At 38.2% G+C, this 14,615-nt stretch overlaps 1 protein-coding gene across 1 annotated transcript in view; it reads left to right on the top strand.

Moving 5' to 3' along the window:
• The window catches only part of CUNH11orf49 (chromosome unknown C11orf49 homolog), an 84,017-nt gene that overhangs the window by 22,447 nt on the left and 46,955 nt on the right, over window positions 1-14,615 (top strand). Inside the window, exon 3 of the mRNA XM_042862559.1 lies at window positions 5,742-5,872. Within this exon, the coding sequence (XP_042718493.1) occupies window positions 5,742-5,872 (131 nt within the window). The remainder of the gene's footprint in view (window positions 1-5,741; window positions 5,873-14,615) is intronic.

Raw genomic sequence — 14,615 nt, 5'->3', positions numbered from 1 at the left:
TTCCATTTACCGTATTCTATTGTATGCCCTTCCCATCTTCCTGAATACTAGGTTTCCCAGCCCATAACTCCAAGAAGCAGCTTTATTTCAGAGTAGAAAGGGGTCTCAATATGTGGCCTATTATATCCATATCAGCTTGCCTTACTCTTTTCAAACAGCTATTGTGTTTTAATAGGTCCTTGCCTGGCAGGGGGAGTCCTTAATTCCTACTATGTTAGAATGGCCAGCTTGAGTTACAGCAAACTGCAGGATGCTGCTCTGATCAAAAGGCCTCTGTTTTTAGAGATTCCTCCCCAGCCCTTATTTGCTGCTGCTGCTGCTTTTTTTTTTTTTTTTTTTTTTTTTTTTTTAAATCCTGGACTAATAATTCAGCATGGTAAGGTCATTTTAGCTTTTCATTTGAAAACTTTAAGGTGTTAAGTTACTGACCTAGCAGAGGAGAAATCAAGGGAGAGGACTCTAAAAAGATAAAGGGATTCCGGGTAATAAAGGGCAAGCACAGCAACTCCTTTCATCCTTTCCTTTTCCAGAATCTGTAGACTGGTCTCAGAGGGTTTGTTTTGCTACAAAGCAACACAAGAAGGCTTTTTCACTGCCTGCTCTGAGCTGTGTCACAGGTGCTGTTGTTCATTTCCTTTCATACAGTACTTGGGATAATCTCTGTACCACCTGTACTAATGCCGCCATGAATACAAAGATTGCTGTGCCTGTACCAAAAAGGCTGAAAATAAATTGTTAGCATTTGTGTCTCTCCTTTCCTTCTTTCCACACCCCTCAGCTGAAATAAACTTGAGTGGGTGAGACAGAAAGCATAGCAAAAAATCTCATATATTTGCAGCGTTACATCACTCACCAATATGTTGTGTTAATGATTTCCTATCTGCCCAGGATATTTAAGGATATTTCCTTAAAGCCAGCCATCAGAAATAACCTTCAGCATCTGTTTCATCTTAATACTGCTAACACATTTCAGTGGAAGTTCCTGAAAAGTACTGTTAATTTCATTAGAGGAAGACGTTGATTTTCTTAAGGCTGACTTTGTTCTCCCAAATATTGTTATCTAAGGAATTTTAAAAAGCACTCAATACAGTAGCTTTGCATTGAGGTATGCTAATGTTCCTACACTACCTTCCAAGCAAGAGTGATAAGGAAGGAAATAACCCAGTGATTGGTCTGCATATTGCACATAGTGTGGTAAACTTAAGATCGCTATTCTTCACGTATTAGTTTATGTTAAACCACATCCATTCAGCAGTAATTTATTCACAGCAGTAGTGAAGCTGGGATTTTTTTTTTTTCTCAGTGGTGCCTGCTATTTCAAGTGTTCCCTCTCAGGGCTTGTTCCAGGCAAGGTACAGCTCGCTTTGCTAGTAGAGAGCGTAACCTTGGGGTGAGAGTGATTGATCACTCGGGGATGCTTTAAAGTGTGTGGATGAGTTATTTAACAACAGAAATTTCCTGAACGTTAAAGCCTCCAGTATTTTCTATTGCTAGAGCTAGTTCTTTGTTACCCATTGTACAAAATGTCTCTAATCCTAATACTCCTGATTATCCTTACTGTGCTTTTGGTTCATACCAAAAGCACAGTAAGTGCTTGGAGCTCGTGACCTGGGTTCCTTTCAGAGGAACTAAATTGAAAGATGTGTTCCAACTGCAAATGAGCATGCAGTCCATGGGACCAAACTTGAGCTAGTCCAATGCACGTTTCAAGAAAAGCAAATGCTGAAATACCCAAAATGTTGTCATCAAGTCCTCTGTGCTGTTTTTCCCTACAAGTGTTTCACTCAGTCTAGCCATAGCCTCTTTGAGTTTGAGACTACCTTATTCTCACTTAAGGCACTCAATTGTCTATTCATGATGGAGACGCCAGTGGGACTGGGAAGAGAAGTTGGGGATGGAAAAAGAGGTGCTCATGCTAGAGAAGCAGGATGAGCCTTCACAGTGAGTTTTCCTTCTTTCATCATGATCTCAGAGGAAAATGCAAACAGTATGCTGTAAGTTAAGGAATGTTGGCCCTTGTTCTTTGCTGTCTCTTTAGTAGAGGAGGGGTCCTGTTCACTCCTTCAGCTCTCTGCATGGTAGCCAAAGGTGGCACTTGCTAAGGGGAGGCAGGACCATGACAAGCTCTTCTGTCCTTGTCGGGGACACATGGCTCTCTCTGCATTATGCATAGTTAGCTTTGCCAAAGTTCAGCAGGCAGAGGCTAACTACTGTAGTGAGTTTCAATTGGGATGTTACCATAGCATCCTGGGACTTTCACAATCTATTTAGAAGTCCAAAGGTTTGAAAAGGGTGCTTGAAAGTTTCTGAACTCTGGCAAGTTGCCGAAATGTAATTACACAAAAGACAAAGCCCCAGTGAAAGCAGCTCTGTTTGGAGAAGCAGCACCTGAGTGCTAGAGTTCCCAGCAGGGCCATTTCTGAGGGCTGGGGCTGTTTTATCACAGTCTCTTCTCAAAGCTGTTTTCTTCCTCTCCCATGCCTGTGTAGTCCCACAAGTGCAGACAAGATGTGCTGCAAGGTGCAGCTTTCTCAGCAGTGCTATTGGAAGGGATGCAGTGCTGTGGTTTGGCTGCTCTAGGGCTTGTGAGGATAAAGAGTGACAAAGCAAGACCTTGAAGTCTCAACTGCAGAAGCTTCTTTAGAGTTTCCAACTGAGCAACGACTTTTGCTCTATTTCTTTCTCATCTTTCCCCAGAATGTCCTTTTAGTGAATGAGGGAAGCTGTTTGGCTAATGGAGTACCAGTCAGGTAGCAATATGAGTGTTGTAATGAACTGAGGTTACCTAAGGAACATTTCGTTCAACTTCTAGTCTCAGCTTCTGCAAGACAAATAAAATCATGTCATTAGTAACTTTTGTTAATGTTCTGATTTGCCTGTGCTGTTTCCTGGTAACAGAAGACCAAGGCAACCATTAGGTCTGTAGTAGGAGGCTTTGAAACCTTCAGCCTTGTTAAAAGGTTTCTCTGCCAAGGACCACAGTAAAACCTGAAGGGGGGAAAGGAGAAGTTAACCAGATAAATGAGAAGGTTTTTTTTCTGCTTTTGCTTCTAGGTTTACAGACCTGCCTTTAACTGAATGAGGACAAATTGATAGTGTGTTAAGATGCTCTAGTTTGGTCATAAGTCTTTCTCCTGCAGAAATGCACTGCTAAGCTCTGGCCACTTGACTTTGCAAAGGGAATGAATTTTTCAGTGGGAGGAAGGCAGGGGGAAGACTGAGCAATCCTAAAGGAGGAATCTCAGCAGCTGTTAAACTTGCTGAGAAAGTTGGAACTGTTTGTTGCCTTGCTGTTGTTATCTTGCTTACTTAAGCTGTTCCTCTGGAGCGGTAGCTTGTTTTATTTCAAAAGAAACTGGAAAAGACATCCCTGCAAGCATTTATAAAATTATAGGTAATGTGATGGTCATACCACGTACATGCAGTTGTAATAACTGCTAGAGTTTTTGGTAGTCTTTTTCTTTTTTCTAGGGTTTACCTGCAGGTCACTTCTACTAGCCATGTTCATGGTAGTTTTAGAGCCATCCCATGCTGAAAACGTGAGTGATTTGAGTTTTCATTTTATTAGGGCTAAGAAGCAAGATATTAGTGCTGTCTCCTGCGAGTTAATAGTATGTTAGCTTCATGTTTGAACCTTTCCATCATAGATGTGCCAGGATTTGCTTCCAGATAGTGCAGGTACTGTAGTTCTTCTGAGCAACATAATTCAGCTGCATTTAGATGTCTCACTGCACAGCTAACCCTCCTCATTTCTTTCTCAGATTTAAACTACTCTGAGTATCCTGCAGTTCTGTGATTCTTTCTGACTCCCTCAGCGGTCTAAACAAGCGTACTCTTGCCTTCATCTTCTTTCTTTTCCTAAAAACGTCCCTTCTATGTGTCATCTTTTTGAATGCTGCCTTCTCCAATTGTACAAAGTTTCTTCATTTTCTTATTTATATCCCTCGTTCTTCCATCAGCCTGACAAATCATCAGTAAAACAATGCAAATAAGAAATGAAAAAAGTCTTACAGGCTTGGTTTGGTTTGGGGTGAGAAGAACTGAAATCCCATTTCCAGCTTTGTCACAGTCATCTTGTGTTAAATCATGTTACTTTCCCATACTCTGTACTCATTCCCTCTGAAGCAGTGAGCTAGAGCACTTTGTAATGAGTACTGTTCACTTACAATGAGAGTCATGGAAGCCTTTCCTCTCATTGGTTGTATTTCGATCAGGCAGAGCGGATGCTTACTAAGGTCTGCTGGTACAGTGACTGTGCTTTTCTCTGACTTGCACAGCACTGGTTTCATAAATATGAAATAATTTGTTTATTCATTATGTTTACAGAAGGAGTACTTCTAACTCCAAACTTCAAAGATCATGTGTGTTTCTTAATCATAATGTGATTGTTTGTACTTATTTTGCATGAATTTCCTTCAGAACAGGTGGGCTAGAATCGGTGCTTTCAACATATGACAGAAAGTTTTGTTTACAGAGACATAAAAGAACAAATACAAATTCTTATCTGAAAAAGTTACATTGGCCTTTCTCAACCCTCCCATCCTCCCACCTGATATCTGACTTTAATTTTGCTTATCTGTGGTGTAATTCCCTCTCAAATGTAAGACACTTTTCTGAGCTAGGAAACTTAAAAAGTGATTTACACTACTTATATTTAAGGGGCTGATTTTAAAATTGCAAGTTGAAAGGGTTCCCACTGACCACTGGATTTTGTCTACAGCAGAAATGCTACCCACAGAGAGGTTCTGCTGTGATGAAAATAAGCTTATATCTTTTTCATTAATTCTCTAGATTCTCTTCATTCTCTTTCATTAATGCTCTATATTCGTGTGGACAAGTTAAGCTGCTGTCCCAAGTGAATATTTTTAATGATCTCTCTGGAGTGTTTGAAAGCTTTGTCCCACATGCATGATTCACAGTGAAATGCACAAAATCCATCTTTGAGGCAACTCTATCATTGTACCTTTGGTACATAATGTTTGTATTTGCATTTCCATTGTTCTTACATGCTGAGCTTCACCATACCCAAAGGAGAGCTTCTTATACTTCAGAGAAAGCATTTTAAGACAAATGTTTACTATAATAAGTCAGCCTAAAGTGCATGCAATTCAAATATGAGAAATCTGCACTAAAATACAAGGGTCTGAATATCAAACTGACTTTCCATTGTAGTGATCAGGTACTATTTTCAAAATGCACTTGTGCAAGAGTATCACTTAGGGGAGTGCCAGTCTACTTTTCATGATACCTGAGGTAGATTTTATACATCTAATACAGTCATGTCTCAGTAATCAACCTAAAAATGAAATCTTGAGGCAAGTGTTAAATATTTTTTTGGTTTTGTTTTGTGGCTTCAAGGAAAACTGGTGGTGAGAATGGCATTGAAATATAAACGATGCTAAAACAAAGGGCATCTTCTGATCAGACAAACAACCGTAACTCTTAGCCAGCCATTTTCTGGTGGATTGGTCTCAAGACTTTAAATGGCTCTTGGACACCCCTTGCTGGGATTCTTTAGAATGAATTTGACTTTCACAAACCTCTAATTCCTATAATTAAGTTCCAATGTGCGGTTTTTGCAAATAGTCTTGCCTCTAGAGGACAGATGGATATAAGCTTTAGAGACTTGGTTTCACAAAATATAACTGCCAGTGGTTTTCTTGCTACTGTTCCAGCTGGCTCCAGAACATTCACACTGGTTCAGCTTTCTAACGTTCTCTTGTTTTTACTTATCTCCACAGTTTTAACAGCGTACGTCAAGGAACACACATTTTGTTCCGTGAGTTCAGCTTTGTCCAAGCTACCCCTCATAACAGGGCATCTTTTCTTCGGACTTTTTGGAGATGTTTCCGAACAGTGGGGAAAAATGGAGGCAAGTATTCCAGTACCAATACGTTGATATCAAAATTGTTAGCTACACTACGGGTGCTGCACAAATGCTGACACTGCGCACTGATCTAATACACTAATTCTGTTAAAAGGCATCATCACTATAGTGGCCTGTGGAATAATAAAAAAAAAAAGTGCCCACAGCATAAATTAGCATGGGAGCACCTTGTTGCCAGTGTTTCTTCTACTACAGAACAGCTCATCAAGCAACAACAGAGCAGAGGGAGTACATCTGTGGTCCTATGCATGAGGACACAAAGAAGAAAATACAAGTTCTGGGAGTCGGATGGGACTCGGATAGCAGCTCTGGAGATAGTTTGAATGTAGACTATGAAGCATGAGATGCTGCTATTACAAGGCAGGTGGGGTGCTGAGTTCTTTGGCTAGGAGCTCTGTGTGATGTACGGGGTATAGCATTGTTGGGCTGAACATGGGCACCTAAGCTGTGTCTGAGCTAGTTCCGGCACATTTCTTAGATGACATTACAGGAACCTGGTGGCTGTGGAATGGGGACCACTGACAGCTGGGTGACCTTCCCAGCCTCAGCCACAAGGAAGAAGGTTCAATGCCAAAATAACTATTCAGCACTGTGCTATCTTGTCTAGCTATTCTTATACTGCACACACTAGAGTAGGTATTGAAGAACTGGCCAGAGTACAAAATAAACTCATGTAACTGCATGCAACTAAAATTAAGTTTTGGCTTAGTCTTTAAGTTCAGAATTTTAAGCAAACATAATGAATGTTGCTGTACAAATGCGGATTTCAGTGGTTTGAGTTCATTCTGTTGTTTTTTGGTTTTTTTTTTTCACAATCAGTCTCACTTGTTTCAAGATATTCTACCTCAATTCTTGTTGCAGGGAAGACTAGAGATAAATCTACAGATAAATCCTTAACTTCTGGCTAAGTTTTCAAGACTTCTGCTTTTGATGAACAGAGTTTCCAAGATTATAAATAGGGAGATGGCTTTTTTGACACATGCTATTTTAAATCCTTTGAAATTTGACAGTTATAGCTAAACGTGGCAAAATAATTAGGTACTGAAGCAATTGGGTACACTGTCTGTAATATTGTCTTACTGGTGATAGTTACTCTGTTGCGTTCTAAATCATATATATTGGTTCAGGGATAGCATTTTTAAGGCATTGTGTAAATTGTATGGTACTAATCTATGGAGTATGCAGTGAAGACATCTATGATATAAAGTCAGATCATTATCAGGAAAAACAGAGTGTAGATTCCTGGAACACGGTTACACCGTAGAACTGAGAGATAATAATAAGAAAGTCATCCAGCAGAACTGCAGCTTTCAGTGGTGAATGTTGCCAATAACGTGAGAAGAAGCTATCTGATGGAAGGTACTCAATCAACGTTCAATGCAAATTTTTGACAAGCTTTGTCTGTCTAACATTTAACCTTCACCAGGTCATCTTCATTTGTCAGAACCAAAAAGTTTTGGCTACATAATGCGCCGATTTTCTATTACTTTTAGCAATTGTATGTAAATACAGAAAAGGCCTGGGTGAAAATGGAATCACCAAGGTACTTTGCGAGGGAATGGGGGAATCTTAAGAAAAAAAAAGCTTAGATGAATGCTACTCTATTGTGGTTCTGGTCTTAAAAGAGTTCAGGATATGTTTTTCTGACTTCAAACTTGAGTGGCTGCACTTCTTGGTCTGAGCAAATGTGGCATGTTTACCTGTACATTTGCATGCTTTCTTCCTATGTTAACTGGAGACAGAAATGTGCAGCTTCAGAGAACTTGCTGACAAATTTTCAGCCATTCAGTCTAATTTCTTCTTGTTCTCTAGCAGTAATTACAGTCTAGAACTTTGTTTTTATTCATTTTAGTTTCATTTGCTCTGAGATTTTTATCCCTAATGAATCACATTAACTTCTTAGTGGAATTTCTCAGTATGTCTGCAATTAAAATATTTCTGCTGTATTTGCACAACAGGAGAACTCAGAACATCCATGTTATTTTAAGTGCTAAACTCAATTTACTAAGAAGTTGCCACCAAAACACTGCAACATGATGGATGAAAGATGATCATTGCCATCCCAAGGCATAGATTAGACCTGGATTTACTTCTTTTAAATACTTTCTTTTGAAATGTATTATAAATGGGTGAATGAAGTAAGCAATAATGTTATGCAACAAATGGTAGCAACCAGAATTGAGATCATTAGTGTTTTAAATGACAAAATGTCTCCTTATGAGAGGAAAAAATCAAACTAAGTGATGCCCAAAGCAAGTGAGACTTTCAACTTGGAGCTTTCTTTAGAAGAATGAATGGTGGTATGTCTTTTAATTAGATTATTCCAGAAGTTAGTTTTGTTTTGGTTTGTTTTTTTATGATCACTGAACTAGAACACAAGACCATATGAACATATCAAAAATAGTTATTTTTGATGAGCTTGCGTAGAATCATAATTCTGTCTGTAGACAGTTTGTTGCTGTAGCATCTTATTTTATGTTGATAGAATTATGACAGTTTTAATATCATTATGTGCAGGAGGTAGAAAAGTTACAGTCCTGCTAGGATTACCATCAACAGAATTTCTTATACCATACAATCTCTTCAGCTTGATAGGTTTTAGTTACATTTTTACTCATATTGGAGACTGGATTTATAATTATTTTATTTATTTATAAATAAATAAATAAATATATTTATAAATATACATATAAAATAAATATTATATATTTATTTATAATTATTTTGTCTCAAAATACCAAGGAAAAGTCTCTAGCTTCACTAAGTATGTTGGTAGCATAATAAGCTTAAAAAAATAAAGAAAATTTTTAGGAAAAAAAAAAAAAAAAGGAAGGTGATACACTGGATCTATTATTTTATTTTTTTAATTTTTTTTACTTTTTTCCTTTTTTTGAAGCTCAGCAAGGTGCAGAGTTCTGTTTTCAAGTATGTTTAAGCATATGTTTATGCATATCTGGGATTCCATGCAGGGGGGAAAAATACAATTGAGTTTATTTCAGAATGCGATCCACTGTTAAGAAACTGTTGAGGACTTCAGAAAATTTCTTGCATTCTATAAACACTTAACAATGATTTGCAACACTCATAGAGGTGGTTAGAGGACAGCTAGTTTGTGTGTTCAGAAACATAGAGCATAATGCTTGGTTAGCAACAGATTTCTCCCAGAGGAAGGTAAAATGACCAGAAGTCTTGTTTTCCTTCTGCTTATGCTTAAATTGACCTCTTGGAATCTAGCTGACCTGCTCTTTTGAATTGTCTGTTCTTCAGGACTCTTTAATTAAAACTGTGCTTTCTCAGTTTAAACAGCCCCTGCAGAGTTCTGCTGTAAAGCTTCATAAGGTCAACATATGCCTCTCCCAACCCCCTTGGCTTTCATGTCTTGTAGGTTCTGTTTTTAATTAAAAAGATTTTTCCTTAAATGCTTTCCAGCCAATTAAAGATATTTTGCACTGAGAAACTTGTTCCAGGCCTGATATATTGAGAAGCAAACAGAAAGCTCAGACTGAACCATTGGTACTTTTTTTTTTTTCTTTTTCTTTCCTTTTTTTCCTAGAGCCCCAGCTTTCTTCAGTACTTTTCAATGGCTTTTCTCTTTTTTTCTCCCCTTTCTTTCTCCTCTTTTCTTTTTCTATTTCTACCAGCTATTTAAAATTGCATCTAGGAAAAATAGCTGTGGCTTGATACCTTAGACATAGTTCTGGAATGGTTCAGCACCAGATACAGGATCAGGAGTGGTTGTTACTTTATGTAGGTGCACGCAGCACCAAAGCATAGAAGTGCTACAGAAAAGTATGTTGGAATGTATTGGTTAGGGAACATTTTGGCAGGCCATTACATCCCCTTCAGGCAAAAAGTACTGCTACTGTATCAAAACAAAATCTTATATACTTGTTTCTTGTTTCATGTTCATCACATGGCATAATGGTTGAGGTTCTGAAACCCTTTTCTTTGTCAGTGTCAGCCTAGCTCTGCATATGTAATTCCTCATTTTAAATTGTTCCTTTTCCTTTTTTTTATTCTCTCTCTTTTAAGCTGGCAGAATCCTCTTTCTTTTCTTTTTTTGTTACTAAAAGCAAATCAGATCTTTACATACTGTTACTGTAGGAAAGTTTTTATTAATCAGTAAGGGTTTGTGGAATGTGCTAAAGATGATTAAGCAATGGATTTTAGTATAGTATTCTCTGGAAGCTCATTCTGCAGTGAAACAGCCTTATCTGAAATGATTGATCTCCAGCCTTTGTTCACTTAGTAGTTTCACTGCCCTGCAACTGTGGCTGTTACTATTTATGATTTGTTGATGTAGCTATGTCTGGAACCACAGATGAATTCGGAATATCAGGTCAAAGAATTTCTGAAATTGAGGAGAAATAAGTAGATTGTGTAACAGACATGGTGAGGTATATCTACAGGTATTATAAGTTAAAACATCTGCATTGCACAATGAAATGGGCTGCAGTAATCACTGTAGAAGTAGTAGCACATGGGTCAGTGATCATGTCTTCATTCAACCTCTTCCTGAATTTAGTCTATACCGTTTTATCTGTGCAGTTTCTGGAATTCACTATGGTACAGCAGAAAGCTTCATTATTGAATCTGTTTCCTCATCCCCAGTATTGCATTTTCTTTTTAACTGTCTCTCTGAACATGCAGCAGCTCATCTTAATTTCCAAATGTTTTTTTTTTCAACTTCATAACTTCATATTCTAAATTTATATCTCTTCAATGCTTTTAATGCTTTTTTGGGGGGGAGGGGGGAACAATAAGTTTATCTGGTTTTATAAAATTTTTCTGGTTATTTGTTCATCTGACAGTTTTTCACTGGTTATTATGTCACTGGCAAATTGAATTAATATGTTCTTTATCTTTTGTTCCATTAGAGTGAAACATTTAAATGAGCTTATACTCAGTGATCATTGTTGCATTCTGCTAAGCAATTATCCAAAATTCAACTGGCAATTATTATGACCATTTGCTTTGCAGCCTTTTGGCAAGTTGCCCACCCCTATGACAGAATCCTTATTCAAACCAACTGAAATGGATTTTTTCAATTAAGTTGCTTAAGACTTTTAGATTCCAATATGGGCCTAGAGAGTTTGTTATTCTGAATTGTGGGGAAGTTCCTTGGAATAAAATTAGCTCTATGTTGTGTGATTTGGACTGGGATTCTGAACTCTCCATGTGTCCTGTGTTAAATGAAAGTGGTCTGTCTCTTTTCTGACATTCGACAAGTCCTTAGAGGTAATCTACACACTGTATATGCATACACAACTAACCAATCAACAATCTTTCAAGCATTGGCTTCATGAACTGTTAATTTTTAGGACAGCTGCTCTGAAAGTAATGCCTCCTAGTTTATTATCTCGGCCCATGACTTCAGAGGTGGATGTTGGTGGTATGGCAGTAGAGGTTGAACCTTCCCAGCAATATCCCATTACATTTTGTTGCCGTGTGACAGATGGCAGCAGCAGGTCAGTCTGACAAAATGGCGCCTGCCACTGAAGTGCATATGAGGCAAAGGTATGGAATTGAATTCCTCCATGAAAGAAAAATTGCGCTTACTGACATTCATCAATGCTTGCTGAATGTGTGTGGAGACCAAATAGGGGATATGAACACAGTGGGATGGTGAGTGGTGTGTTTCAGGAATGCAATGTGAAAGACAAGTCTCGTACTGGATGGCCATGCACAGCAATCACACAGTGAAATGAAGAGTGTCTTAATCAGCTCCTCTGAGTGAATCAGCAGATTACTACCAGGGAAATGTGCATGGTGCTGAATATTGGTGTCAGTGCATTGGAAACAGTGGTGCCGGTGTTGGAATATCACAAAGCTTTCACCAGATGCGTCCCACAAATCATCATACGGAAACAAAAACAATAGCATGTGCAAGTTTGTCAGGACTTATTGGTCCAATACCAGGCTGAAGGTGACAGTTTCCTGGATTGTTTTGTTACCAGTAACAAGATGTGGTGTCCCCACTAGAAGCTGGAATCAAAACTCTATGGCAGTCCATGGAATGGCGACATGTGAATTCCCTTTTGAAGAAAAAGTTCAAGGCACAGCCGTCAGCAGAAAACGTGATGTGCGCTGTCTTTTGGGACAAGAAACAGGTGATCCTTCTGGATTTTCTGGAGCCTGGACAAACCAATAGCCCTGACTTCTGTACCATGATACTGACTAAGTAGAATGCGTGAACTTCCAGTCAGGCCAGAGAAGGAAGCAGCCTTTCTCTTGCAGCATGATAACGCCAGGTCCCATACCAGTTTGAAGACCACAAAGCCCATAGCCAATCCTGGCAGGCTGTCATACTACATCCACTGTACAGTCTGGCTTTGCACCTTCTTACTTCCATTTATTCAGGCTGATGAAAGATGGACTGTTGGGCAACATTTTCCTAACAACGCTGTCACAGTAGCTATGAGACAGTGGGTGAACTCCACTGGTGCAGACTTCTAAGGGTGCAGCATGCAGGTTCTTGTTCATCACCATTGAAAATGCATACCTAATTGTGGTGATTATGTTGAAAAATAGCATTCTGTAGCTGAGAACTTGCTCTACCAAATAGTGTTATTGTGCTCTTTGTGTCTCTTGTAGTTTTTACAGAAATAAAAAGGAGGCGTTGCTTTTGCAGCAACTTACCTGATGTTTCTTGTCCTCTCTTCAGCAGTAAAGATATTCAGAGGTAGAGAAAGGAGATGTACATCTTGTTTTCTTTTGATTCCTTTTACTGTGACTTTTACAAAGAGGTTGTAGGAAAGCAAGAACCTCTATGAAGCTCACACCTGCTTTCAGTCCACTGTTGGCTCAGAGATGTGAAAGTGAGAAAAGAGTCATCTTCATCCCTTCTCATTAACAATGAAACATCCATTCCTAAGTTGCTGTTTTCTAGTATGCCCCTGTGCTGTTTAATTCAGGGTTTATATATGTTGATATTTCCAAATACAAATATGATTTCCAAGTACAATTTAGCACTATATAAAGATGCTAGCTTGGGACCTGGATAGGCATATTTGTATGTCAGTAGCCTGAAACTAGGTGATTCTCTCAGCAAATCAATACATATGTGAGCAGTGTTATGGTGAGTCTCTGTAGCTAACTGATATAGAATAAACTCTGGGACATGTGCTGAACTACTTGGCAGTGCAGATGCAGCCTGAGGAAGAGCAATGTGAAAGGAACGTGTATCCATGTTTTGCATAAAAAGTAGAATATGGACCCTCCTTCACACACATGCAGTTAGTTCTTCAAAGTGGCCTCCATGCTAGAAGATGTCATTTTAAGTGAAGGTGTATCTATCTATTTATTACTGTCATCCAGCTGCGTGGATAACTGGATTATTGCACCTTTTTTTGTTCCAGCTGCTGCTTATTGCTTTTCTGATTTTCTTTTTATTCATAGTTTCCATCATTGTAAATTCACTTCATGCTTTTCACAAGTTAACCCCATTGATTTACATAATGTGCTCCTGACTCTGAATTGGACCATCTCCTATTGAATCAAGCAGGCTTGATCTATATATCTAAAAGGATTTTGTTTCGTTTTTTGTTTGTTTTGTTTTTTGTCTGTTTGTTGATTGTGAGTATAGACAACTACAGTCTCTCATCCCTGGTCTTCTACCTCATCAACTACTTACACTCACCAAAAGCTTTAAATGAAGTTATTCTGGTAAAACAAGCTTGGAAATACCATTTATTTCTTTTGGAAACATATTTTTCCCTGTGGTGTAAAAAGGCTGGCTTGAGCTGAATTTCTATTTCTGTAACAATGTTACCAAACTCTTCCAGCAAATCTTTTTTCTTGCTAGGCAGGATAATTGATGCCTGCAAACTCATAATCTCTACTCTGCTTTTTGTTTTAAGGTCTTGGTACCATTCAAGATGCCCTTGCTTAACTGAAAGTGTGATGTAGAATTAATTTAGTTAAACAGTGCAGCTGTGCTTAGGTGTAGAAGTTCTTGCATAACCCTAAAGTTGTCTTACCTTGTTGAACTATTTAAATCTGGTTTAAATAAGTATGACGTGAACAAAGGTGTTTTATATGATTGAAAAGATCATTGTATTCTACTGTGGTGTTCATCCTTGGAGAATTCTAGATGAATATCATTTGAAATGATCTGCATGCATGATTAGTACTTTGATATGCTCTACTACTTTCTGAAATTGCAGTAAGGTAATCTGCAGATGAATTATTAAATATAGTCAGTAATATTTATAAATGAAGCCTGATCCATTTCAGATTTGTCAAAGGGACATGATTCTTATGTTGCACAGTGTGACATCCATCTTTGCAAGCTGAACTGAGAGTGATTTGCCTTCAGTGGTCTTAGTAAGGACAAACCTTATCACCTCTGATGGTTCAATGTTTCCATTTTGCAAACTGTAAAATAAAGAAGTGGAAAAAATGTGGAAAAGTTAAATAACTTCTATGTTACTCTTTTACCAAAAACAGCCCTTCCCTTTGGTCCTTTTCTTTCCTGGGGAACTAGGACTGTATGGAATGTTTACTAGTTCAGTGAGGTGGATTTTTCATTCAGGAAGCTACATTTCATGCTAAAAAAAAACGAAATTAAAAAAACAAAAAAACAAAAAAACCTTTTTTTTTCCTATTAGCTACAAAGTCTTCCCAAAAATAAATAATAAATGTTTGGGGTCTTTTTCTGTTGCTGCCTAGCAGCACAAAAATACACCATAAGGATACTTCACCATAACTGATATTTCCAAAGCAATAC

Source organism: Lagopus leucura, unplaced genomic scaffold (assembly GCF_019238085.1).
Source record: "Lagopus leucura isolate 7727_CA_CO unplaced genomic scaffold, USGS_WTPT01 Super-Scaffold_1, whole genome shotgun sequence".
Lineage (NCBI taxonomy): Eukaryota > Metazoa > Chordata > Aves > Galliformes > Phasianidae > Lagopus > Lagopus leucura.
Note: the sequence above shows the minus strand (reverse complement) of the source record. Positions and strands in the feature narration are given on the sequence as shown.